At 36.5% G+C, this 22,790-nt stretch overlaps 1 protein-coding gene across 5 annotated transcripts in view; it reads right to left on the bottom strand.

Moving 5' to 3' along the window:
- The window catches only part of TTN (titin), a 281,676-nt gene that overhangs the window by 125,640 nt on the left and 133,246 nt on the right, over positions 1-22,790 (bottom strand). For 2 of the 5 annotated variants that reach the window (XM_082658166.1, XM_082658167.1), the window contains 58 exons: positions 22,441-22,614; positions 22,150-22,233; positions 21,881-21,958; positions 21,288-21,371; positions 20,944-21,027; positions 20,651-20,734; positions 20,105-20,455; positions 19,692-19,775; positions 18,507-18,581; positions 18,258-18,341; positions 17,651-17,725; positions 16,905-16,997; positions 16,231-16,308; positions 15,189-15,257; positions 14,965-15,039; positions 14,571-14,828; positions 13,667-13,747; positions 12,446-12,523; positions 11,824-11,907; positions 11,589-11,663; positions 10,166-10,249; positions 9,974-10,057; positions 9,770-9,853; positions 9,368-9,445; positions 7,761-7,844; positions 7,428-7,511; positions 6,907-6,981; positions 6,706-6,789; positions 6,512-6,589; positions 6,279-6,362; positions 6,084-6,167; positions 5,889-5,972; positions 5,694-5,777; positions 5,527-5,610; positions 5,230-5,316; positions 4,995-5,072; positions 4,600-4,683; positions 4,404-4,487; positions 4,208-4,291; positions 4,009-4,092; positions 3,810-3,893; positions 3,611-3,694; positions 3,412-3,495; positions 3,214-3,297; positions 3,022-3,105; positions 2,831-2,911; positions 2,637-2,720; positions 2,443-2,526; positions 2,250-2,333; positions 2,055-2,138; positions 1,862-1,945; positions 1,667-1,750; positions 1,500-1,583; positions 1,283-1,366; positions 1,066-1,149; positions 853-936; positions 642-719; positions 150-239 (listed from right to left, as the gene is read on the bottom strand). In XM_082658166.1, the coding sequence (XP_082514292.1) occupies positions 150-239; positions 642-719; positions 853-936; positions 1,066-1,149; positions 1,283-1,366; positions 1,500-1,583; positions 1,667-1,750; positions 1,862-1,945; positions 2,055-2,138; positions 2,250-2,333; positions 2,443-2,526; positions 2,637-2,720; positions 2,831-2,911; positions 3,022-3,105; positions 3,214-3,297; positions 3,412-3,495; positions 3,611-3,694; positions 3,810-3,893; positions 4,009-4,092; positions 4,208-4,291; positions 4,404-4,487; positions 4,600-4,683; positions 4,995-5,072; positions 5,230-5,316; positions 5,527-5,610; positions 5,694-5,777; positions 5,889-5,972; positions 6,084-6,167; positions 6,279-6,362; positions 6,512-6,589; positions 6,706-6,789; positions 6,907-6,981; positions 7,428-7,511; positions 7,761-7,844; positions 9,368-9,445; positions 9,770-9,853; positions 9,974-10,057; positions 10,166-10,249; positions 11,589-11,663; positions 11,824-11,907; positions 12,446-12,523; positions 13,667-13,747; positions 14,571-14,828; positions 14,965-15,039; positions 15,189-15,257; positions 16,231-16,308; positions 16,905-16,997; positions 17,651-17,725; positions 18,258-18,341; positions 18,507-18,581; positions 19,692-19,775; positions 20,105-20,455; positions 20,651-20,734; positions 20,944-21,027; positions 21,288-21,371; positions 21,881-21,958; positions 22,150-22,233; positions 22,441-22,614 (5,313 nt within the window). The remainder of the gene's footprint in view (positions 1-149; positions 240-641; positions 720-852; positions 937-1,065; positions 1,150-1,282; positions 1,367-1,499; positions 1,584-1,666; positions 1,751-1,861; positions 1,946-2,054; positions 2,139-2,249; positions 2,334-2,442; positions 2,527-2,636; positions 2,721-2,830; positions 2,912-3,021; positions 3,106-3,213; positions 3,298-3,411; positions 3,496-3,610; positions 3,695-3,809; positions 3,894-4,008; positions 4,093-4,207; positions 4,292-4,403; positions 4,488-4,599; positions 4,684-4,994; positions 5,073-5,229; positions 5,317-5,526; positions 5,611-5,693; positions 5,778-5,888; positions 5,973-6,083; positions 6,168-6,278; positions 6,363-6,511; positions 6,590-6,705; positions 6,790-6,906; positions 6,982-7,427; positions 7,512-7,760; positions 7,845-9,367; positions 9,446-9,769; positions 9,854-9,973; positions 10,058-10,165; positions 10,250-11,588; positions 11,664-11,823; positions 11,908-12,445; positions 12,524-13,666; positions 13,748-14,570; positions 14,829-14,964; positions 15,040-15,188; positions 15,258-16,230; positions 16,309-16,904; positions 16,998-17,650; positions 17,726-18,257; positions 18,342-18,506; positions 18,582-19,691; positions 19,776-20,104; positions 20,456-20,650; positions 20,735-20,943; positions 21,028-21,287; positions 21,372-21,880; positions 21,959-22,149; positions 22,234-22,440; positions 22,615-22,790) is intronic. The other 3 variants (XM_082658171.1, XM_082658170.1, XM_082658169.1) reach the window with 3 other exon arrangements.

The following is a 22,790-nucleotide window of genomic DNA, read 5'->3' as shown; positions in this document are numbered from 1 at the left end:
AGATTTGAGATTGGAGCTAATTAAGAATAGTGAAGTAAGACAAATAATTAAAGGACAGAAAATGACCAAGAGATACTGAATTAGAAAAGAAGAGGAACAAGGCTTAAATTAAAAACAGTCATAAGTGGTAAGCTCATAAATGGCATTACCTATACCTTCTGGAGGAGGGGACTCTACTTTCTCGGGAACAGGGACGACTGGTTTCTCTTCTAAGACAGGTTTCTTTGGTACCTCTGGCACTTAAAAGATATGAGTTGGTTTTACTTCTGGGTAGTTGAGAAGTACATGAAATTTATACCATATCTAGTTCACATCTAGTTCAAATAACCCAGGGAGAGATCCAAGAACAAAATTCACGATTAGGCCAGTGATCTGTTCTTGGACCCACATAGTGGGAAGACAATGTAGCCTATTAAGATTAACAAAACCATGTTAGTAAACTCTTCTAATACTTATAACAGATGTACCAGTTTTTTTTTTAGTGATGCTATTTAAAAACATTTAAAACCCTAAACATCCAGTATAGTAGGTTTGTAGTTTTTAATATAAGATGTTTGACAAACAAAAGGGTTTCCTATAGTAAGTGACTTTTGAGACCAAGAGTGAGTGCTTTTCTACAGAATCTCATTAGTAACATGTACCTTTAGCTGGTGGGACTTCGGGCTTTTTGGGAACAGCTACTTTCTTTTCTGGAAGGACTTCTTTTGGAACTTCAGGCACTTAAAAGATATTAGTATTTTAACATTATGAAGAATCACTTGTAAATGCTCATCACATTTACACAGAGCAAAACACTTTTCAAGAGATAAAGGCTGTATCCACCTCCATGAAACAGTGGACAGTTACGAGTACCTTTAGCAGGTGGGGCTTCTGGTTTTTTGGGAACCACTGGAGGCACTTTCTTTTCAGGAACAACTTCCTTGGGCACCTCGGGCACTTTAAAAGACATTAGTAGTTATTAGCTCATAGTTTCAATGACATATGGAAATCATTAAGCGGAGCAGCAGAACATAGCTTTTTAACGACAGACATTTTTCTGTAGGAAGCAGTGGCAGTGGGAAATACCTTTCGCTGGTGGTGGTTCAGGTTTCTTGGCAATGACGGCAGGTGGTTTCTTTTCTGGGACAGGTTTCTTAGGTGGCACGGTCACTAAAGATATTAGAATTTATGTTTTAGAATCAGTGAAGAAGAGTGAGAAACAAGAGAAAAGCCCATAATGCCCAGAAGTTTTGTGACAAGAAGAGCTAAGATTGGCAAAGGCAACCTAGCAGCTGGCCAGTACCTTTTGGAGGAGGAACAGGCTCTGGCTCTTCCACGACTTCAGCTGGAGGCTCTTCTGGGGCAGTTTCCTCAGGCTCCTCATGCACTTTAAAGACACAAGCTCATTTTAATGCTAGAATTGACTAAAGTATATGAAATATTTTGCAAAAAGATTTTTACAGCACTAAGAAGAGACTTTTTCTTTTTAAAAATACTGGTTTGGAGAGTTTCATGATTACCTGCTGGGGGAGGACTTTCCGGTTTGGGAGGAATAGCTTCAGGCACCTTCTTTTCTGGGACAGCTGCCTTTGGCACCTCGGGTACTTTAAAGAGATTAGTATTTTCATGATTAGCCAGAGTAAAGACAAACAGACAGGGTCAAACATAGCAACATGGAGGTGGCTACCTTTGGCTGGTGGGACTTCTGGCTTTTTAGGAGCCATCACATGTACTTTCTTCTCAGGGACAACTTCCTTGGGAGCCTCAGGCACTTAAGAAATATTAGTAAAATTACATTTAGGAGTTATGAGACCACTAGATCAAAATGTTTTTGAGAGCAGAAGAGTTTTATCTTCTTAAATCCAAGGTGAGTGACAGCTACCTGTAACAGGTGGGACTTCTGGCTTTTTAGGAGGCATCACAGGCACCTTCTTTTCAGGGACAACTTCCTTGGGAGCCTCAGGCACTTAAAAGATATTAGTAAATTATACTTAGGAGTTATAAGATCACTGGAACAAATATTTTCCAGAGAAGAAGAGTTATGTCTTTTTAAGCCTAAGATCAGTGACAAATACCTTCAGCAGGTGGGACTTCTGGCTTTTTAGGAGGCATCACAGGCACCTTCTTTTCAGGGACAAATTCCTTGGGAGTCTCAGGCACTTAAAAGATATTAGTAAAATTACACTTAGAAGTTATGAGATCACTAGAACAAATTACTTTCAAGAGCAGAAGAGCTATGCCTTTTTAGGCCTAAGGTTTGTGACAAATACCTGTAAGAGGTAGGACTTCTGGCTTTTTAGGAGGTGCTTCTGGTGCTTTCTTTTCAGGGACAACTTCTTTGGGAACCTCAGGCACTTAAAAGATATTAGTAAATTAAACTTAGGAGTTATAAGATCACTGGAACAAATATTTTCCAGAGAAGAAGAGTTATGTCTTTTTAAGACTAAGATCAGCGACAAATACCTTCAGCAGGTGGGACTTCTGGCTTTTTAGGAGGCATCACAGGCACCTTCTTTTCAGGGACAACTTCCTTGGGAGCTTCGGGCACTTAAGAGATGTTAGTAAAATTACACTTAGTAGTTATGAGATCACTGGAACAAACATTTTCAAGAGCAGAAGAACTATGCCTTTCTAAGCCTAAGGTTCATGACAAATACCTGTAACAGGTGGGACTTCTGGCTTTTTAGGAGGCATCACAGGAACTTTCTTCTCAGGGACAACTACCTTGGGAGCCTCAGGCACTTAAAAGATATTAATAAAATTACATTTGAAGTTATGTGACCACTGGATCAAAATGTTTTCGAGAGCAGAAGAGTTTTATCTTCTTAAATCTAAGGTGAGTGACAGCTACCTGTAACAGGTAGGACTTCTGGCTTTTTAGGAGGCATCACAGGCACCTTTTCAGGGACAACTTCCTTGGGAGCCTCGGGCACTTAAAAGATATTAGTAAAATTACATTTAGTAATTATGAGACCAATGGAACAAACATTTTCAAGAGCAAAAGAGTTATGTCTTTTTAAGCCTAAGGTTCATGACAAATACCTGTAACAGGTGGGACTTTTGGCTTTTTAGGAGGCATCACAGGTACTTTCTTTTCAGGGACAACTTCTTTTGGAGCCTCAGGTACTTAAAAGATATTAGTAAATTTACATCTAGTAGCTATGTGAACACTAGAACAAAATATTTTCAAGAGAAGAGTTTTATCTTCTTAAATCTAAGGTGAATGACAGGTACCTGTAATAGGTGGGGCTTCCAGCTGTTTAGGAGGTGCCACTGGTGCTTTCTTTTCAGGGACAATTTCTTGAGGAACTTCAGGCACTTAAAAGATATTAGTAGTTTTATGCTTAGCTTAAAGAGATCAATGGACTAAAAGTATTTCCAAGAGCACAGGAGGCATTTCTTCTATAGAATAAAGACTGGGGTGAAAAATACCTGAAACTGGTGGGACTTCTGGTTTTTTGGGCAGTGCCTTGGGAACTTTCTTTTCTGGGACAACTTCTTGAGGAACTTCAGGCACTTGAAAGATATTAATAGTTTTACGGTTAGGTTAATGAAGAGCAACGAACTAAAATCATTCTCAAAAACTCAAGAGACATTTCTTCTGCAGAGTGATGTCTGGGCCAACATGTACCTGTGACAGGTGGGGCTTCCGGTTTTTTGGGCGGTGCCTTGGGAACTTTCTTTTCTGGGACAACTTCTTGAGGAACTTCAGGCACTTGAAAGATATTAGTAGTTTTACGGTTAGGTTAATGAAGAGCAATGAACTAAAATCATTCTCAAAAACTCAAGAGACATTTCTTCTGCAGAGTGATGTCTGGGCCAACATGTACCTGTGACAGGTGGGGCTTCCGGTTTTTCGGGTGGTGCCTTAGGAACTTTCTTTTCTGGGACAACTTCTTGAGGAACTTCAGGCACTTGAAAGATATTAGTAGTTTTACGGTTAGGTTAATGAAGAGCAATGAACTAAAATCATCCTCAAAAAGTCAAGAGACATTTCTTCTGCAGAATGATATCTGGGCCAACATGTACCTGTGACAGGTGGGGCTTCCGGTTTTTTGGGCGGTGCTTTAAGAACTTTCTTTTCTGGGACAACTTCTTGGGGAACATCAAGCACTTGAAAGATATTAGTAGTTTTACGGTTAGGTTAATGAAGAGCAATGAACTAAAATCATTCTCAAAAACTCAAGAGACATTTCTTCTGCAGAGTGATGTCTGGGCCAACACGTACCTGTGACAGGTGGGGCTTCTGGTTTTTTGGGCGGTGCCTTAGGAACTTTCTTTTCTGGGACAACTTCTTGAGGAACTTTAGGCACTTGAAAGATAGTAGTTTTATGGTTAGGTTAATGAAGAGCAATGAACTAAAATCATTCTCAAAAAGTCAAGAGACATTTCTTCTGCAGAATGATATCTGGGCCAACATGTACCTGTGACAGGTGGGGCTTCCGGTTTTTCGGGCGGTGCCTTAGGAACTTTCTTTTCTGGGACAACTTCTTGAGGAACTTCAGGCACTTGAAAGATAGTAGTTTTATGGTTAGGTTAATGAAGAGCAATGAACTAAAATCATTCTCAAAAAGTCAAGAGACATTTCTTCTGCAGAATGATATCTGGGCCAACATGTACCTGTGACAGGTGGGGCTTCCGGTTTTTCGGGCGGTGCCTTAGGAACTTTCTTTTCTGGGACAACTTCTTGAGGAACTTCAGGCACTTGAAAGATATTAGTAGTTTTACGGTTAGGTTAATGAAGAGCAATGAACTAAAATCATTCTCAAAAACTCAAGAGACATTTCTTCTGCAGAGTGATGTCTGGGCCAACACGTACCTGTGACAGGTGGGGCTTCTGGTTTTTTGGGCGGTGCCTTAGGAACTTTCTTTTCTGGGACAACTTCTTGAGCAGCTTTAGGTATTTGAAAGATATCAGCATTTTTAGAATTTGGGAACAGTGTAGGCATATGTTACAATATTCATGAAGAGGACAAGACAATATATATTCTTAACACAGCAGTGGGAATAAATACCTTTAGCAGGTGGGACTTCTGGTTTTTTGGGTCCAGCCACTTTCTTTTCAGGTACAACTTCTTTAGGAACTTCAGGAACTTTGAAGATATTAGTAACTATTAGTTGAAACTATAAAATGGGAATATCAACAACACATTTGCCCAAGCAAGTATCATTTATGAAACTGGCGGACACTTCTAAACACTTTTTCCCAGTCCCCAAAACAGGAGAGCAACAACACGAAAGGATAAATACCTTTAGCAGGTGGAGCTTCTGGCTTTTTAGGAGGAGCCACAGGCACTTTCTTCTCAGGGATGGCTTCCTTTGGCGGCACCTCAGGCACTTAAAAAATATTGGTAATTTGTGTTTAGAAAAGGTGGAAATAATGAACGACTATATCATGCAATCATACACCAAGATATATTCGATTACTGACAACTCTTCTTTCTTTAGAATTATATCGCCTTTATGTACTGGGATTTATACATATAATTTTTTTCTAGCTAAAATAGCAGTTATTTTTCTCCCTGGTATGTACAGCATTGTCATTACCTGCTGGGGGAGGACTTTCCGGTTTGGGAGGAATAGCTTCAGGCACCTTCTTTTCTGGGACAGCTGCCTTTGGCACCTCGGGTACTTTAAAGAGATTAGTATTTTCATGATTAGCCAGAGTAAAGACAAACAGACAGTGTCAAACATAGCAACATGGAGGTGGCTACCTTTGGTTGGTGGGACTTCTGGCTTTTTAGGAGCTATCACAGGCACCTTCTTTTCAGGGACAACTTCCTTGGGAGCCTCGGGCACTTAAAAGATATTAGTAAAATTACATTTAGGAGTTATGAGACCACGAGAGCAAAATGTTTTCGAGAGCAGAAGAGTTTTATCTTCTTAAATCCAAGGTGAGTGACAGCTACCTGTAACAGGTGGGACTTCTGGCTTTTTAGGAGGCATCACAGGAACTTTCTTCTCAGGGACAACTTCCTTGGGAGCCTCAGGCACTTAAGAGATATTAGTAAAATTACATTTAGCAGTTATGAGACCACTAGATCAAAATGTTTTTGAGAGCAGAAGAGTTTTATCTTCTTAAATCCAAGGTGAGTGACAGCTACCTGTAACAGGTGGGACTTCTGGCTTTTTAGGAGCCATCACAGGCACCTTCTTTTCAGGGACAACTTCCTTGGGAGCCTCGGGCTCTTAAAAGATATTAGTAAAATTACATTTAGCAGTTATGAGATCACTGGAACAAATTATTTTCAAGAGCAGAAGAGCTATGCCTTTTTAGGCCTAAGGTTTGTGACAAATACCTGTAACAGGTGGGACTTCTGGCTTTTTAGGAGGTGCCACTGGTACTTTCTTTTCAGGGAAAACCTCTTTGGGAGCCTCAGGCACTTTGAAGATATTAGTACATTTACAGTTGAGTCATGAGGATCAACACAGACAAGAATCACATTTACACAGCAAAAGCACTTTCAAGGCTAGCAAGGCGGTTCTTTCCATAGCCCTCTCTATTCCCTCCTGAGGGGTTGTTAGGATGTACCTTTGACAGATAAAACTTCAGGCTTTTGGGGAGCATGCACTTTCTTTTCCCAGACAACTTCTTCGGGCACCTCAGGCACTTTAAAGATATTAATATTTTTACATTTAGGAGTTACAAGAATCAACACAAACAGGAAATACATTTATACAGGAAAAGACATTTTTCCAAACTTCTAAGCTTCCAGCAACATATACCTTCATCAGGAAGGGCTTCAGTCATTTCAAGACGAACCACATATGTTTTCTTTTCGGGGAAAATTTCTTGGGGAGCTTCAGGCACTTTAAGAAATCAGTATTTTAACATTTAGTGTTGCAAAGATCAGTAGGAACAGCAAAATATTTTCAAAGACTACAGGAGCTACTTCTTCTTGAACTTGACGGCATCGGGACTTGTACCTTTAACTGATGGAGGTTCTCTTTTTTTGGAAGGAATTCTTTTTGCAGGAACACCTTCTTGAGCAGCTTCAGGCACTTTAAAGACATTAGTATTTCACATTTAGGAGTTAAAATGATTAATGAAAACAATAACCACAATATGTTAGCAAATGTAGTTTTTTAGAAGTTTCTTCTCTGCCTATTCTCCCCTTGCCCCACCAATCAACTAAGTTGAATGGGATTAGCAGCATCCTTGAGAAGATGTGCTCACCCTTCTCCAGCAACTAGTGGAGGTCCTATGACCCTGTAGACCCTCCTTATGAAGTATTTGTTGAATGAACACTTTTAATAGGAGGGTTTTCTGTTTTGATAGGAACAGTCACACATATTTTCTTTTGAGAGGGAACTTCTTGTGGAGCTTCTGGTGCTTTAAAGATATTAGTATATTTACATTTAGGAGTTAGGAAGAACATTAGAAACACATAGTTTTAAGAACCGAAGACAGACAATTTCTTCAGTATCTGTTCAGAGGTGACAGGTACCTTTCACAGGTGGAGGTTCTGCCTCTTTAGGAACATCCTCAGATACTTTCATTTCAGGAGCAACTTCTTGCACAGCTTCAGCTACTTTGAAGATATTAGTATTATATTATACTTAGAGGTTAAGGGATCAGTGGAGACATTAATGACATTAACTGAACCAAAGTGACTTTTATGTCTACAAGGGTGCTTCCTTCAAGAACTGGATGAGGTACAAAGTCTTGAAGAAAGGAATCAAATCTTGTCTTTGTTTATTATTCCCCAGCTCCCCAGCACCATGCACATAGTAGGCATTTGTTAAATAAATGAAGGAAGGAATGATAGAATGAATGATACCTTTAGTGGAAGGTGTTTCAATTTCAGGGGGAGCAGCTATGAGTATTTCCTTTACAGGGACAACTTCTTGAGGTGATTCAAGCACTTTAAAGATATGAATTTATTGTACTTCAGAGTGATGAAGAGCAATGAAGAGTTTTAGTCAAAACCCCACCTACAGGAATGTCCCAGACTGGGTGACCTCCCTGCTCCCCAAATCTGATTCTTTGGTAAAAGTATGAATACTTGATTATCGGGAGCTGTTTTCTTGGTCACCTCAGGCACTAGCAATATTAGTAATTTTATTTCTTTGAATGGTAGATACATAGGAACTGAGATAAAAATTTACCTTTAAGTGAAAAAAACTGATTTTTAAATAATTAACAATGTACCTTTTGCTATTAGCTTGAAGAGGATAAAACAGCTCCTTACCTGGATTGGCTTTATTTTGTACCCTCACCTTAGGCACTTTATTTTATTTTATTTTTGGCTGCATCAAGCGGCTTGCAGGATCTGAGTTCCCTGACCAGGGGATCGAACCCATGTTCCCTGCAGTGGAAGCATGGAGTCTTAACCACTGGACCCCCAGGGAAGTCCCTTAGGCACTTTAAAAAGGTGATTGTTTTTCAAGTAAAGGAGGAAGGAGAACAACTAAAATATTTCAGACAGAGAAAATATTGTCAAAATGTTCAGATATTCTTTAAATTACAGAATATCATGGGTATTGTGACGAATTTTTGGAGAGGTTTTAAAACATTCTCATCTGTTGATTTATCTGAAAATATTCAAAATGAGAAAACGTAGGACTCTTTAAAAATAAAAGACAATGAGAGGAGCAAATAAATATTCAGGGCAGAATTCCAACTTTAACTGGTTTTGGTTTTAACTGCCCTGGTTTTAGAAGGCTCTCGAGTAGAGATGATATTACAGATAGAACAGTTCCACAGTGAATTTAATATTTTATTTTCCTTAAGTCATGGTTTTCTAAAAATATTTCTATGATATTTAAGTCTTAGGCGAATTCAGTTATTTCAAAATTATGCGCTTGTTTTTGGTAGTAAGTTTATTTTAATAGAAGAGCAATTCAACAGGTAGTTGTATTATATCTGGAATTTTAACCCCATGGAGTGTTTGAATTACTAACCTGTAGTCTACAGCCAAGCACCTCTGTCATTTTACGGCACTGATTTCTGCTTTAGAGCACTGTGGGGTGAGCCTATTCAGTCTAGTTTCAGGGATATAAATGTTATAGGTGATCTCTCATATAGATTTTTTTTTCTAGCTAGTCTGAATTTTATTTTTTAAGGAAACAGCAATAGCTATTTCCATCTGGGTCACATCTGCACATTATATGTACATATATTTTCCCTGGAGGGGAAATAGCCTGGAGGGCTCATAGATAAAATTTATAGCCCAAGCATCTCCATGTGTATAAAGTTATGGACTTTTCCCCCTTATGAGTCATGGGGACATGTATATACCCAGTCGAGCTGCTACTTTGGGGGACCCACTTCTCTGAAGTGATCTCCCTGGTATCATCTGGAGCTTTAGAGGTATTAGTATTTTTACACGTGGTGAGTACAACTACAGTCATGAGATAAGAAAGTCAACCTTCTTCTGGCTTGTACCTTTTGGTGGTGATATTTTTCTTCTTTTGGTAACAGGAGGTTGTCTCTCTGGAACATCTTCCTTGGAGACTTCCAACTCTTTAAAGATATTAGTATTTTTTAATTGAGAAAGGCAAAGACATGAAGACATGACTTACAAAGAAAGTTAGGGATATTAGCAGATATTATAACCTTTAATTAGAAATTTTATTTTTGTTCTAATGTTTATTCATTATATGAGTGGGATTTGACTTTTTAGGAGCAAGTCATAGATAGTTCCTTGTCTTGGGTACATTAGGGACACTAAAGATATTAGTATTTTAGCATTAGAGGTCATGAAAATCTACACAAAGCAGTGAACATATTTTGCAGACTGATGAAGAAAGGTTTTCTTATTTAGATTATCGTAACTAAGAATTATACCTTCAGTTGGAAGATGCTCTGGAATATTGGGAACAGCCTCAGGTAACTCCGCCTCTGGAAATACTTCTCTGGTTGTATCAGGCTCTTTAAAGATATTAGTAGGTTTACACTTAGAAGTTATAAAAACAGTAGATTATATAACATGCAATTTTTGAGTCTTGAAGCCAAAGATATTCATCCAAGTTTGATGTTGTTGGAATGTACCTTTAGTTGCTGGTGTTTGTCTCTTTTTAGGAATAGTCACATATATCTTGTCCTCTGGAACAACTTTCTTGGGTGATTCAGGCACTTAAAAGATATGAGTATAGTTATATTTATAAATGGTGAAGGAAAGTATTGAGCTTTTAAAATGAGCCAAAAATAAATTTTCTTCACTGGGTCATTGGTATTATATACCTTTTGCTACTTTGGTTTTTGTCTTTTGAGGATGAGTCACAAGTACTTTTTCTTCTGGAGATGATTCTTCAGATACTTCATAAACTTTAAAGATGTTAGTATTTACACAATTAGGGGCATTTCAAGGTGGATGAAGAATAGTGTTAAGAAAAACATAATACATAATACACATCGATAACTCAAATGACTAGTACTACATAGATGCAAATTAGTGACAATAACACACTGGCTAGGAAAAAGCCTCATTCCCAGTTTTATGATATAGGACTTTTCAGCATTTCTTTATGATCATGATGGTAAAATTGAGGAATTCACTGGTCAGGGACTAGTATATAATTCTTTACTTTGTCTGCAGAAAGATACTGGTAAAATTTCCCTATTGTTGTTAATTTTTATGGATTTTTTTTCTTAAGGAACAGGGTTGATGTTGAGTTGCACATCAAGAATTCTCCAATATTTGACTTACTGGAAATTCATCCAAGTCTTTTCCTGTTCCAGGAAACTAGTTATCTACATTTTCAAACCAAATCTAGTCTATGGCTTCATATTCAATATGAATGTGAAAACTATTCAGAGATTGGAAGAAGAAAAGAAAAATAAGAATGATTGAATATTTGGAAAATAAGGCAACTGAAAAATAAAGATTTCTCCAGATTTCAGAAAGGAAGACTGGCTGATAATAATAACCAAACTCAAGTATAGAAAGGATATTCAAAGGTGGGAGTCATCATATATTTTTATCCAAACCTATTATCATAGGGTGACAAAAATTGTATTTAAATTTTACATTCAAATAAATGGAAGGATATCTTGACTGCTGGCATTTTCACTATTCAGATTATTAAACAGTATTCTATTCAGAATATTTTTTTACTCATATTATTTTACTCTTCAAATTAATTCATTACAATTTTGCATGAAGGCAAAACCAAAAATGGCTTGAGAATTCTTTTGAGGTTCTAATGGCCTCGTAAATCTTTGGGTATTTGAATAGCACTGCTAAAATGTTTACAACGATTGTTGCAAAGAGTAAAAAATACTAATGCTGAAGTATTTTGATTCTACATATCCAAGTAAAATATTATCATCAAGTTAAAGAAAGTTGCCTTATGGTCTGAGAAAATGAATTGCTGAAAAGCAGAAGACATTTGTACACAGAACAGGTTAACAAGACAATGACAAATTCAACAAGACAAATGACTTTTCTAAAATTGGGCAACGGTATACGTGCAGGTCTCTTTATTTTTTTAAATTGGTGAGGAAATATAACTTGTCTGAGGCTAATAGTCATTCAAATTATCTAATTTTAGCCAAATATTTTTGGCATGTTAGGATTTTACAAGATATTAGTATATTTACTTTTAAAAGCTATGAAGACAAACACAGACGAACCAAAGAGAACCACCAGTTTTTCTACACTCACTGTACATCGTTGCATCTTCAGAAAGAACTATGGGTGATATTTCTTCTTGAATACTTTTCTTAGGCACCTCAGGAACTTCAAAGATATTAGTATATTAATTGTAATAAATACGAAATATAAGATATTAAGAATATAAAGAAACAAAAGACAAATATTTACATCACTCACATTCACTTTAAACCATGAATAACTAAACATAGAGTTATTTCATGTTGTGATTAGTATCAGTGTATACCTTTAGCTGGTGGAGCTTCAGGCTTTTTAGGAACAGCTTCACGAACTTTTTCTTCTGGAACAATTTTCTTGGGTACTTCAGGTGCTTTAAAGATATTTGTTTTATTTTAAAAAATTGCATCATTGGGTGTAAAATATCAAGACAAAAAGGGGCATCTAACAAGGATAATGTCAAAAATCCCCAAATTATAAGTCATCTAAACACACAATCAATGCATCTCTCTAGACGGCCTTGTTGAGTTGTTGATTTGTCATATTAGAAGGACTTTGTCCTGTGGATACAACATCATTTTCTATTGTCACTTGGAACATGTTTATTTGTTTCCAAAGCTACTTGAAAATAGCCTCCAAAATGAATTATTTTTGAAAAAGAAGTTGGGCGGGTCAATATTTAAATATTGCTTAAGAAGAGGATCAGTACAAATAAAACCAACTTTTAGGCTTAGGCCTGTGTTCCCAGAGGGTAGTCACAAAAGGGAGGATTATGTTACGGGACATAAATTGAAGTTTACATAATTCAGCCATTTTGTGGAGTTGCGGGGAGAAAAATCTCTCTCTTTCTTCTCATAATAAATGAATAAAAGGGAGTTTTGTATTAGTGGCGAATCAGCAAAGGCAGATACCTTTAGCTGGTGAAACTTTGGGCTCTTCAGGAACATGTACTTTTTCTTCTACCACAATTTTCTTGGGTACTTCAGGTACTTTGGAGACAGTAGTAATAGTTTCTTTTACTTTTAAACATTCATACAGATTTTTTAACAAGTAGAGCATAATAGAAATGTAAAGACAGAAAAGAACATAGCCACAGTATAAAATACAGACATCACTTTATCGAATACATTACAGTTATTAAAATGAGTTGAATTTTGATAACAAATACAACAACAAAAATCCAAGGGAATTTCCCATGTAAGAATCATAAGAACTTGACAAGAAAAATGAATAAGACACGTTCAGCTGGTGCTTTCTGCTTGTTTTGGTGGAATAATTGATATTTTCTCTTCAGTGATAACATTCTTAAATGCTTCAGAGACTTAAAAATGTAAATATATATTATTTATAAGCTACTGTTTTTCATTTTTACTGTGAAATTCAAGAGGTTTAAAAACTGAACAGGGCTTCCCTGGTGGCACAGTGATTAAGAATCTGCCTGCCAATGCAGGGGACACAGGTTTGAGCCCTGGTCCGGAAGATCCCACATGCCACGGAGCAACTAGCTCCGTGTGTCACAGCTACTGAGCCTGCACTCTAGAGCCTGCGAGCCAAAACTACTGGGCCCACGTGCCACAACTACTGAAGCCCGCGCACCTAGAGCCTGTGCTCCACAACAAGAGAAGCAACCGCAATGAGAAGCCCGCGCACAGCAACGAAGAGTAGACTCCGCTCGCTGCAACTAGAGAAAGCCTGTGCAGCAGCGAAGACCCAACACAACCAAAAATAAAAAAAACAAAAAACAAAAACTGAACAAAGCAGGGACATTAAACACACAGTCACAATGTATTTATATTTACTAGGTCATTAAAATTAATAATTAACAGGAAAACAAGGATTTATCAATAAACAGGTGAGTGAATATATAATCAAAGAGTACCAAAGAAGGAAAACTGGGTTCACTGTTTGGTTAGTAGTGATACTGCTTTGGGTATTTTAAGTATAACAGTGACTTTCTTTTTTGATAGAACTTTCTTTAGCCCCTCACCCACTTTCAAGATATTAGTTTGTTTTAGACATTCCAGAAACACAAAACACAGAAGAAAAACATCAAGTAGAATTCAAACTTGTAAAGCAGCCAAGGTGCTACTATATGTAAAATTAGGTTAAGTAATTTTTCACCAATAAAATACCTTTAGCTGGTGGCTCTTTTCGCAGAACAACTTTAGTAGGTGGTTTTTTTGGAGGGATGATTTTCTCGGATATCTCAGGCCCTTTAAAGATATTGGTGTTTTGGTTTAGAATGAACTCCTGAAGTATCATGGCCCACGATGACTAAAATTAGTACAATGAGGGCTCATAAAATGCTTTCTCTATTCATATTTTAAAAATTTATACCACACCTACTTCCAAAAAAACTTGAGTTTGCTAAATTTCATCTGTATTGTAAATTTACTGTGTATACTAAGCACACACACATTCCTTCATATTACACACATATTATTAATTTGTTCAAGAGCTGGAGTAGTCTTGCAGAGAATGTATTTGTACGTTTATCCTCAGAATATACTAGAATGCAGGTGCTACTACCACACTTCATTTCCTTCCTTAATGTTATTTCTCCTGAAAGTATCATAAAATGGTGGAAGATTTGGATAAGTAATTATCAGTTTGTGAACAGTTGACTGAAATGCTAACAAAGCAATGGTTCTTTTGCCTGGACAGTGAACTGAGGAGTTTCTTTCTCACTCAGCTGATGACACTGGCCAGATATTTTGGTACGTATAACAATCACGTAACACTCTTACTTGGATTTAAAAAGGAATCCACAAATTCATACCGTGAATTATGTTATCTCCTTAGGTAAGTAGATATCAAACATTATTATCTTGTTGGCTAAAATTATACTCTGTGGTTAATCTCTACTCCATATCAAACATTGTTATCAAGTAGTTTAAACTCATGCTTAAAGTATTTCATGATTTTATCATGGAAAGTAAGTGGGTTTCTTATGTCCAAACTGAATATGAAATGTACTTTAAAAAAGAAGTTAGAGCAACATATAACAATTTGTAATATCTGCACAATTCCCTATACCTTTAGGTGGAGCTTTGGGTTTTTCATATACTTCCACTTCTTCAGCCTCTAAGACTTCTATTACCCTATGGACTTCTTCAACTTCGTGTACTTCTTCAGCTCTATACTCTTCTACTTTGAGGACTTCTTCAACCTCATGGAACTCTTCTTCACGAGCTTCTTCCACTTGTGCTTCCACTATTTCTAATTCTGCTCTTTCTTTTACTACTTCCTTTTTGTGGACAGCAACTGATATTTTTTCTTCAAGAACAGCTCTCCCTGAAAGAGTATCTATTTTAAGAGATCTATTTTTTTAAACACAGCAGAAATGAAGACGTAAATTCAAAATATAAAAACAGCTGAGAAAGGCTTTCATGCAGCAACACGTGAAAATCAAAGATCTTCCCCAAAGTACCTTTAGCTGGGGGAACAGCTTCTCTTTTAGGCACAGGGACTTTCTTTTCAGGGACTTTCTTTTGAACTTCAGGCACTTTAAAGACATAGTTTTAATATTTGAGACTGTCAAGAGCAAGATTCCATAGGCAAAAGACATCAAAAACGATCAAGACATGTAGACATAAAACATAAACATCTTAATGAAAAAGATTATAAGAAAGTTCAGGTTAAAAAGAGATGTACCTTTGGCAGGAGGGGCCTCTTTTTTCTGAACAGGAACAGGTACTTTTTCTTCAGGAACCTTCTTTGGCACTTTAAAGATATGAGGCATTTCAGTTAGCTGACAATACTCAATGATAAACATGAAATAAAAACATCAGAAACAACATCAACATTACAAATAATCGAAGTCTAAGAAGTCACTCTATTGTAAAATTGGACACCAATTTTAGAGGCTATAAAGATATTTTTCCAAATCACTCATTTGTACTAGCCACACCTTAGAAGAAGGTATGTCCACAAAGAACCTGTGCTATCCTTTTTTTTTTTTTTTAAATAGCAGGAATTACCAATATTGGGCCTACTTCTACTATTTTTAATTTGATGAAGGCTTTTTTCAAGTGATAACCATCATAGAGTACTTAAGCCTTGATACAGGTGTCACATTCTGCTGGGCACTATCGTGTCTGCTGAGGATGTCTATTGCAATAGGGACAGCATAACTTAATCAATTAGGAGTGCTACTGAAGCATTAACCTAATTAGGAACAATGAGAGATAGACGTTTTCTAATAACCTTGAATGCTCTGGCCAGATATTACAAAAGGGACACGAGGCTGTTTAAAATAATTATTATCTAAGCATTAGAACAGATAACCCCCCTCCATAAAATAACACAGTAGACATAATTATTATAATAATTACACAAGAAAATTCGACTTATGTAATGGAATAAAATCTAGGAATGGAATGTTGGGAAGAAGGATCCATTGTAATGTATATAAGTATAGAGAGATGTACTATTAACATTAAAATTCTCAGCTATTTAAAATAAGAATATTCTGGAATAATTCACACACATGCACACACACACATAATCATTCATTAACATTCCAAAAAAGGCTAAAACAATCGAATGAATTATATTTGACAGGTTCTTAATCAATTTCATAAGTTTCCTGTTTAAATGACTCTAAGAAAGTAATGAATGAAGATACTTTTGTTTTTTAAAAAGAAAATGAATGGGAATTTAAAGATATTGTCTTTAATAAAAGGATTTTTTATACCTTTAGCTGGTGGTGCCTCCACTTTCTTAGGAACAGGAGTAGGTGCTTCAGGTACTGCTTTCTTAACCACTTCAGGCACTTAAAAGATAGTTCATGGACATTTTGAAAAATGACATGCAATTAACAGAACAACAACCATATACCAAAAAACCCCCAAACACAAAACATTGATTTAGTTAAAAAATATATTAGCAACCTAAATGGTAATTGCTTATATGAAGTATTGACTCTAAAGGTGAGAAGGATATTACTTGGAAATCCTATAAGCAAACATAATACCAACTATAAAAAGATTGTCATAGTCTTTAGCAATGATAGCCTAACAATTATTCTAAAGAGCAAACACCATAGAAATAGATTTTTCCCCACTTGAAGAAAAAAACTAAGGATTGAAAACTAGGAGAAAGTATTACAATAGCATCTGGCCAAAAAAACATTAAAGTGTCAATAGCATAAAATTCTCTCTCTCATTCTAACTGAATTGTAGACGCAGTAGAAAAAGTTGGGTCAAGAAAAGGAACACAAAGTTTCAGGTGCCAGTTGTAATTAATCTTCAATTTATCATTGATATGATGTAAGAAAAGTATACTGGCGAATATCAGGCTTAGATGAATTCTGAGAAAGATTCCGAACACCAGACATTTTAAATGTCCAACTCATAAAAGCAGCTGTACCTCTAGGTGGCGCCACCTCCTCAACCTCCTCTATGCGAGGTGGTTCCTCTGGGATCTCTTCTTCTGGAATAGGCTCTTCAGGCTCCTCAAACACTTTAAAAAGATGATTATTTTGTAAATTATTTTTATAATTCATTTGAATATTAGACTAAAATGATACATCTGAAAAGTGAGGTTGTCTTATCAGCATAGTTAACTCAGCCTTCTAAGTGCATGTGAAAACTCACTCATCCTTGGAAAAGGTCTTACTGCTTCAAAATATGTTAGGCCCTTCACAGAATTTTAGAACTGGAAAGGACTTCAGAAAGAATTTAGTTTAAATTATTATTATTTTTTTTAATGGAGGTGGATTTTTTTGAAGTCAAACATTCACTTAGGGGTAGAAGTCAGATTTTCTGCACCAGTCACTTAGGCTTAACTGGAACTCCTCCTGGAGAAGCTAATCCCACAACTGCCCACCAAGTCACCTGATGAAAAATTTCCCATGGCAAATATGGTTTCCCTTCAAAGATTCTCATTAAAGTAAAACAAACAAACAAGGAAACAAACAGCCTAAGCATGTAAGAAGAGAGATTCGATCGGTTTTAGTTTGCCTATCCAGTTTCTACTAGGTAAAGAGTAATTTCTTTTACAGTGTGAATACATTTATTTTCTGGAGTGAAATGTGCATTTACCTCCTGAAAATATTAGACAAAAATAAGACAATGATGCTTTTGAAAATGCTATTTTCTTAGAAAGTCATCTACCTTCAACTGGTGGAACTTCCTCTTCTTTAGGGACAATGATTCGTCTTTCTTCCACTTTCTTAGGCACCTCAGGAACTTAAAAGATATAGATTGTTTTAGGTGCTTAAAATGCAGGAACCAAGAGGAGTACATAAAGACCAAGTTCCCCGTTTTTCAACCCAAGAGAGTTAATAACAGAATGCACATGCACCAGATGAAACATTGACATTTCATAGCATCAGTTAATGAGACAAAAATAAGAGGTTTGTGGTTTAAGATAAAGGGTCCATTAAAGAGACATTCTATCTTTTACTGCTGGAGCCTCTACTTTTTTAGGGAGAGCAATGGGTACTTCAGGGACTGGTTTCTTAGGTACTTCAGGCTCTTTAAAGATATATAAGTTTAGTATTTTTATTTTGTAGGTACAACATACATAGACAAGTCAACATAAAATACACAAACACAAAGTAGAAGAACTGACACAGCACAAACACGGAGGCAGCAGAGTCCCAACTAACGACTACACACAGACCACACAACGCAAACGTCTATATGGAACATCCCTAAGTGAAGAGCATCACAGTTCAACATTGGGGAAGCAAACACACCCCTGTTGGGAGTGATGTACCTTTGGCAGGAGGAGCCACTGCTTTCTTAAGACCAGGAGGAGGCACCTTCTTTTCTGGTTCAGGCTTCTTAGGCACCACGGGCACTTTCAAGATATTATTTTATTTTGTAAGTTCATTTCACAAGCACAGAGACAATGGACACCACGATAATGTAAGTTATGTTAACAAATACTGGGAAATGGGACATTTTGGCTTTTACAGGTGAAGAAAGAAATGGCAGTGTCTAATTCGCTTGGGAATAGCAGTACCTGTGGCAGGAGGAGCCTCCTCTTTCTTGGGAGGGATCACTTTCTTCTCTGGCACTTTCTTCTTAACCTCAGGCACTTTAAAGACATCATTCCATGATAAGAATTTATTGTGAGGGACAAAAAAGAGAGAACACAGGAAGTCCACAGAGAAAGACCAACATGCAACAGTTGCTCAGGGTAGGGACCTAATGCAAGTCAGGAGCCCAGGTGTGATGATATAATTAGGTTTTGTGGAGGAAGGGATCAGCAACCTATTTGAATACCAGAGGACAGATGCTGTCATTTCATCCACTTCAATTTCACTAGAAATTAATTAAATCATTATCTAAAAAATATTTCTGAATTCCTGAAATCCAATAAAGGATCGGCTTTACTGTTTCACTGCTTATAAGACTATTTAACCTAGTGGAGAGGTCATGCTTATTTTAAGTAGTGATGTCATAAACTTTTGCAGAAAGTATTATTGAGCTTTAAGGCATAAATATATTATGTCCTGTACTATGAACTGATTGAATATGATAAATCTGGATACTATTCATTCAGTGATAGAGTACTTTTATATATCTTAATTTTATCCTCACAATAATATCTGAGCCTACTAGAACTGACATTAGTATCCCCATTTTATAGGAGAGGAACTTTAGGCTCAGATCAGTTAAAGGACTTGCTCAGTCTAACACAGCAAGATACAAATTCAAGGCTAAAATCAAAACCTGCTGGGCTACCATCTATATGTATGTATCAGAAGACATAAGCTCTTATGCAATGCTTTCATAAATACATTAATCTTTCTTTTACCTTTTCATCCTGATGTTATAAAGGCACTTAATATACATGGTTGAAGGATGACATTTAAGAAGATTTGTTCATCATATTTTTCAGGTATTTTTTGTGTAGATAATTTAGCCTTGTAAAATATCTATATGAAAATTATTATGCTTAATAAAATTATAGGGAATTGGGTAGAATTTTGGGGGCAGTTTTGGGACAATACTTCCTTCCATCTTCGCTCTTGAATACTGCTTTGCAGCCAATAAAAAGTGGATATCAGTGTTCCTGAACATTTTTAGAAATTAATGTGACTATCTAGTTTACAAACATAAATTTTCCCAAATCCCAGTTCAACTATAATTTTTCTGGTGAACGTATGGATGAAGAATGTGTATTCACTTTGGGGAGGTGTACCTTTGGGTGGTGGAGGTTCCACTTTTTTAGGAGCTGGAACAGGGACTTTCTTCTCTGGTACAGGTTTCTTTGGCACTTCAGGCACTTAAAAACATTCATTTTAAGACATTAAAAATCACATGTACAGCACTGTATATGTAACAAAAAGACACATGAGAGTAAGGCCACAAACAACTAAATAACATTTCATATCATAAAATTTGAAAAGACATTCAGACGATTTACAATAAATAAACACATAAGACAGACACAAAACAATAAGAGCACACATGACTGGAATGTTTTCTAAGATTTAGATGGTAGAAGACATAGAGAGTAAAGCAACATAGATAAAATTAGAGATGAACAAAAAAGATGGAAAGGCAGAATTCAACACAAAAGAGGCCTGATGACTTCAAGAAGAACTGCTATACCTTGTGCAGGTACTGGCACCTTAGGTTTAATTTCTGGAAGAAGTTCTTCTTCTTCAGGTACAAATTCTTCCTCCCCAGGAGGAATTTCCTCTTCTTCAGGAGCAACTTCCTCTTCCTCTGATAGAATTTCCTCTTCCTCTGGTGGAACTTCCTCTTCCTCTGGTGGAAATTCCTCTTCCTCAGGTGGAACTTCCTCTTCCTCAGGTGGAATTTCCTCTTCCGCTGGTGGAACTTCCTCTTCCTCAGGTAGAAATTCCTCTTCAAGAACAATTTCTTCTTCAAATACAAATTTCTCTTCCCGAAGTAGAGCTACAGGAACTGGAACTGGAACTGGCTCACGTTTCTTTGGCACTTTAAAGATATTTTTCAATCGGACAAGCATCACTTTTATGTACAATATTCAAAACAGTGGGACAACATGAAAAGCAAATATTCTGTGATCATAAAGCATCAACTGTCACCAACATAAGTAATTATAATTAGTGAGGCTGTATAATGCCGGTTAGTTTTCCTTTTTTGCCTTGGTTTTGTTCGAGATTAATGTACCTTTGGGTGATGGAGCTTCCACTTTTTTCGGAACAGGTGTTGGCTCCTTTTCTTCTGTGATGACCTTCTTGGGCACCACTGGCACTTTAAAGATATTATTTGTCTTTAAGAATGTGCTCTTTTACATGTCTTAGAGCAATAGACATAAAAAGGAATCATGAAATATCTGACTTTTATATTTCTAACAAGATAGACAATTGTTTAAAACATGTAATGTTATACGGGAATTTGTATGTGAATATATGTAAATGTAAGGTTTTTTCCCATGGACTTTAAATGATGAAGTGACGTACCTTTTGCAGATGGAGCCTCTACTTTCTTAGGAGCAGGAACCAGCACCTTCTTCTCAGGCACAGGCTTCTTGGGCACTTCTGGCACTTTAAAGAAATGATTTAGAGAAACATTTTACACAACCTAAAATTTTGAGTCTAAGTGTAGTTTCAAAAAGATTAAGGTCATAAGAGTGTGACCAAGTTACTTCAAGAAGCATTTTACCTTTAAAATAAAATCTTTTCTTTTCCATAAAGGAATACTAAAGCATTGCATCCCCAAAGAGCACGTAATTGAACCATTTAATTTTTTACTCATATGCAAAGTTGAAATTTAAAAAATTTTATGACATTGCAAGTTCATGTACCTTTGGCGGGTGGAGCTTCCACCTTTTCAGGAACAGGTACTGGCACTTTCTCCTCTGGTACAGGTTTCTTGGGTACTTCAGGAACTTTAAAGATATCAAATAGGGTTAGTATCAAATTTTTCACCCATAGAGAAGAATCTAGCAATTTTAGGCCTTATTGAAGCATCATAGATATTCTAACAATTTCACTTTAAGAATGAAAATAATAATTATAACAGCCACAAAACAAAGCCCAGAAAATGCACAAAAATTAAGATTAAAAAACACTGAAAAAACATAGACTGATAAAGACAACACACAGTGTCTGGTAAATGATGATTTTGTCCATTTTTGGTATTACAATTAGAATTTGCTTTACTCTAAGAACTTTCCACTAAAGAGGAGGAACCAAGCATGAAGCACCAGCATGCTTTTTTGAAGGTAAAATTTCAGAGATAAACACACAATAAACTGCTCCAGTAACCAGCTTGTCTTGGCATTAATATTGTTAATATCATCACGGGGGAAAGAACTGATACGGCTCACCAAGTTATACTATCAATACATGGGTAAATTATTACACTATTCCATTGATGGATTACAAAGAGATGTACCTTTAGCTGGTGGAGCCTTCTCTTTCTTAGGAATGGGCACAGGAACTTTCTCCTCTGGCTTCTTAGGAATTTCAGGCACTTTAAAGATATTGTTTACTGATAAGTTCTTACTACCAGTAACAACACATTCACACAAAGGATAGTTAACAAACAACAGGACAGTTTCAAAGAATAGACAGTAACACACACAAGGTTCTGAATTCAGGATAATTAGCTATTTATATGCAGATGAAGTCTTTTACATGCTCATGATAAGAGTGGTGGTGTACCTTTTGCTGGTGGGGCTTCCTTCTTTTTGGGAACAGGAACAGGTTTCTTCTCTTCTGGAACAGGTTTCTTGGGTACCTCAGGCACTTTAAAGATATTATGAAGAATTTTGGAAATGTTGCAGAAAAGATATAAAATGTGAAAAGCAACTACAGAAATCATACTTCAGCATCTAAAAGTGTCTTTTTCTAAAATAAGCAGAATTGGTCATCAGTGCTAATAAATCCCAGAATCTGACCAAATTGGATACAAAAGATGCTGCTGCTTATCCCTTGGCAGGAGATATAATCTACCTTTGACGGGTACCACTGGTACCACTTCTTCAGTTATGAGCTCCTCTTCTTCTTCAGTTACGAGTTCTTCTTTTTCATGAATGTACTCTTCTTCTTCAAAATATTCCTCTACTTGGGTTACAGCTTCCTCTTCAAAGGCAATCTCTTCTGGTTGTCTTTTAGGTACTTCAGGCACTTTAAAGATATTATCTTTAGGTTGGATATTTTCCAATTATTCAATAAGATTAAGACACGTTAGGAACATACCCATTTGTAATAGAAGAAGGAATAGGCTTTATCTTTCCCACAGAACTTTACACATAGAACTGAACATGAATTTCATACCAAAAAAGACAAACAACACATTAAAA

This window comes from Grampus griseus (genome assembly GCF_964374135.1).
Source record: "Grampus griseus genome assembly, chromosome: 7".
In the NCBI taxonomy this organism is placed as follows: domain Eukaryota; kingdom Metazoa; phylum Chordata; class Mammalia; order Artiodactyla; family Delphinidae; genus Grampus; species Grampus griseus.
The sequence above is the reverse complement of the archived record's forward strand: the minus strand, read 5'-3'. Positions and strand labels throughout refer to the sequence as shown.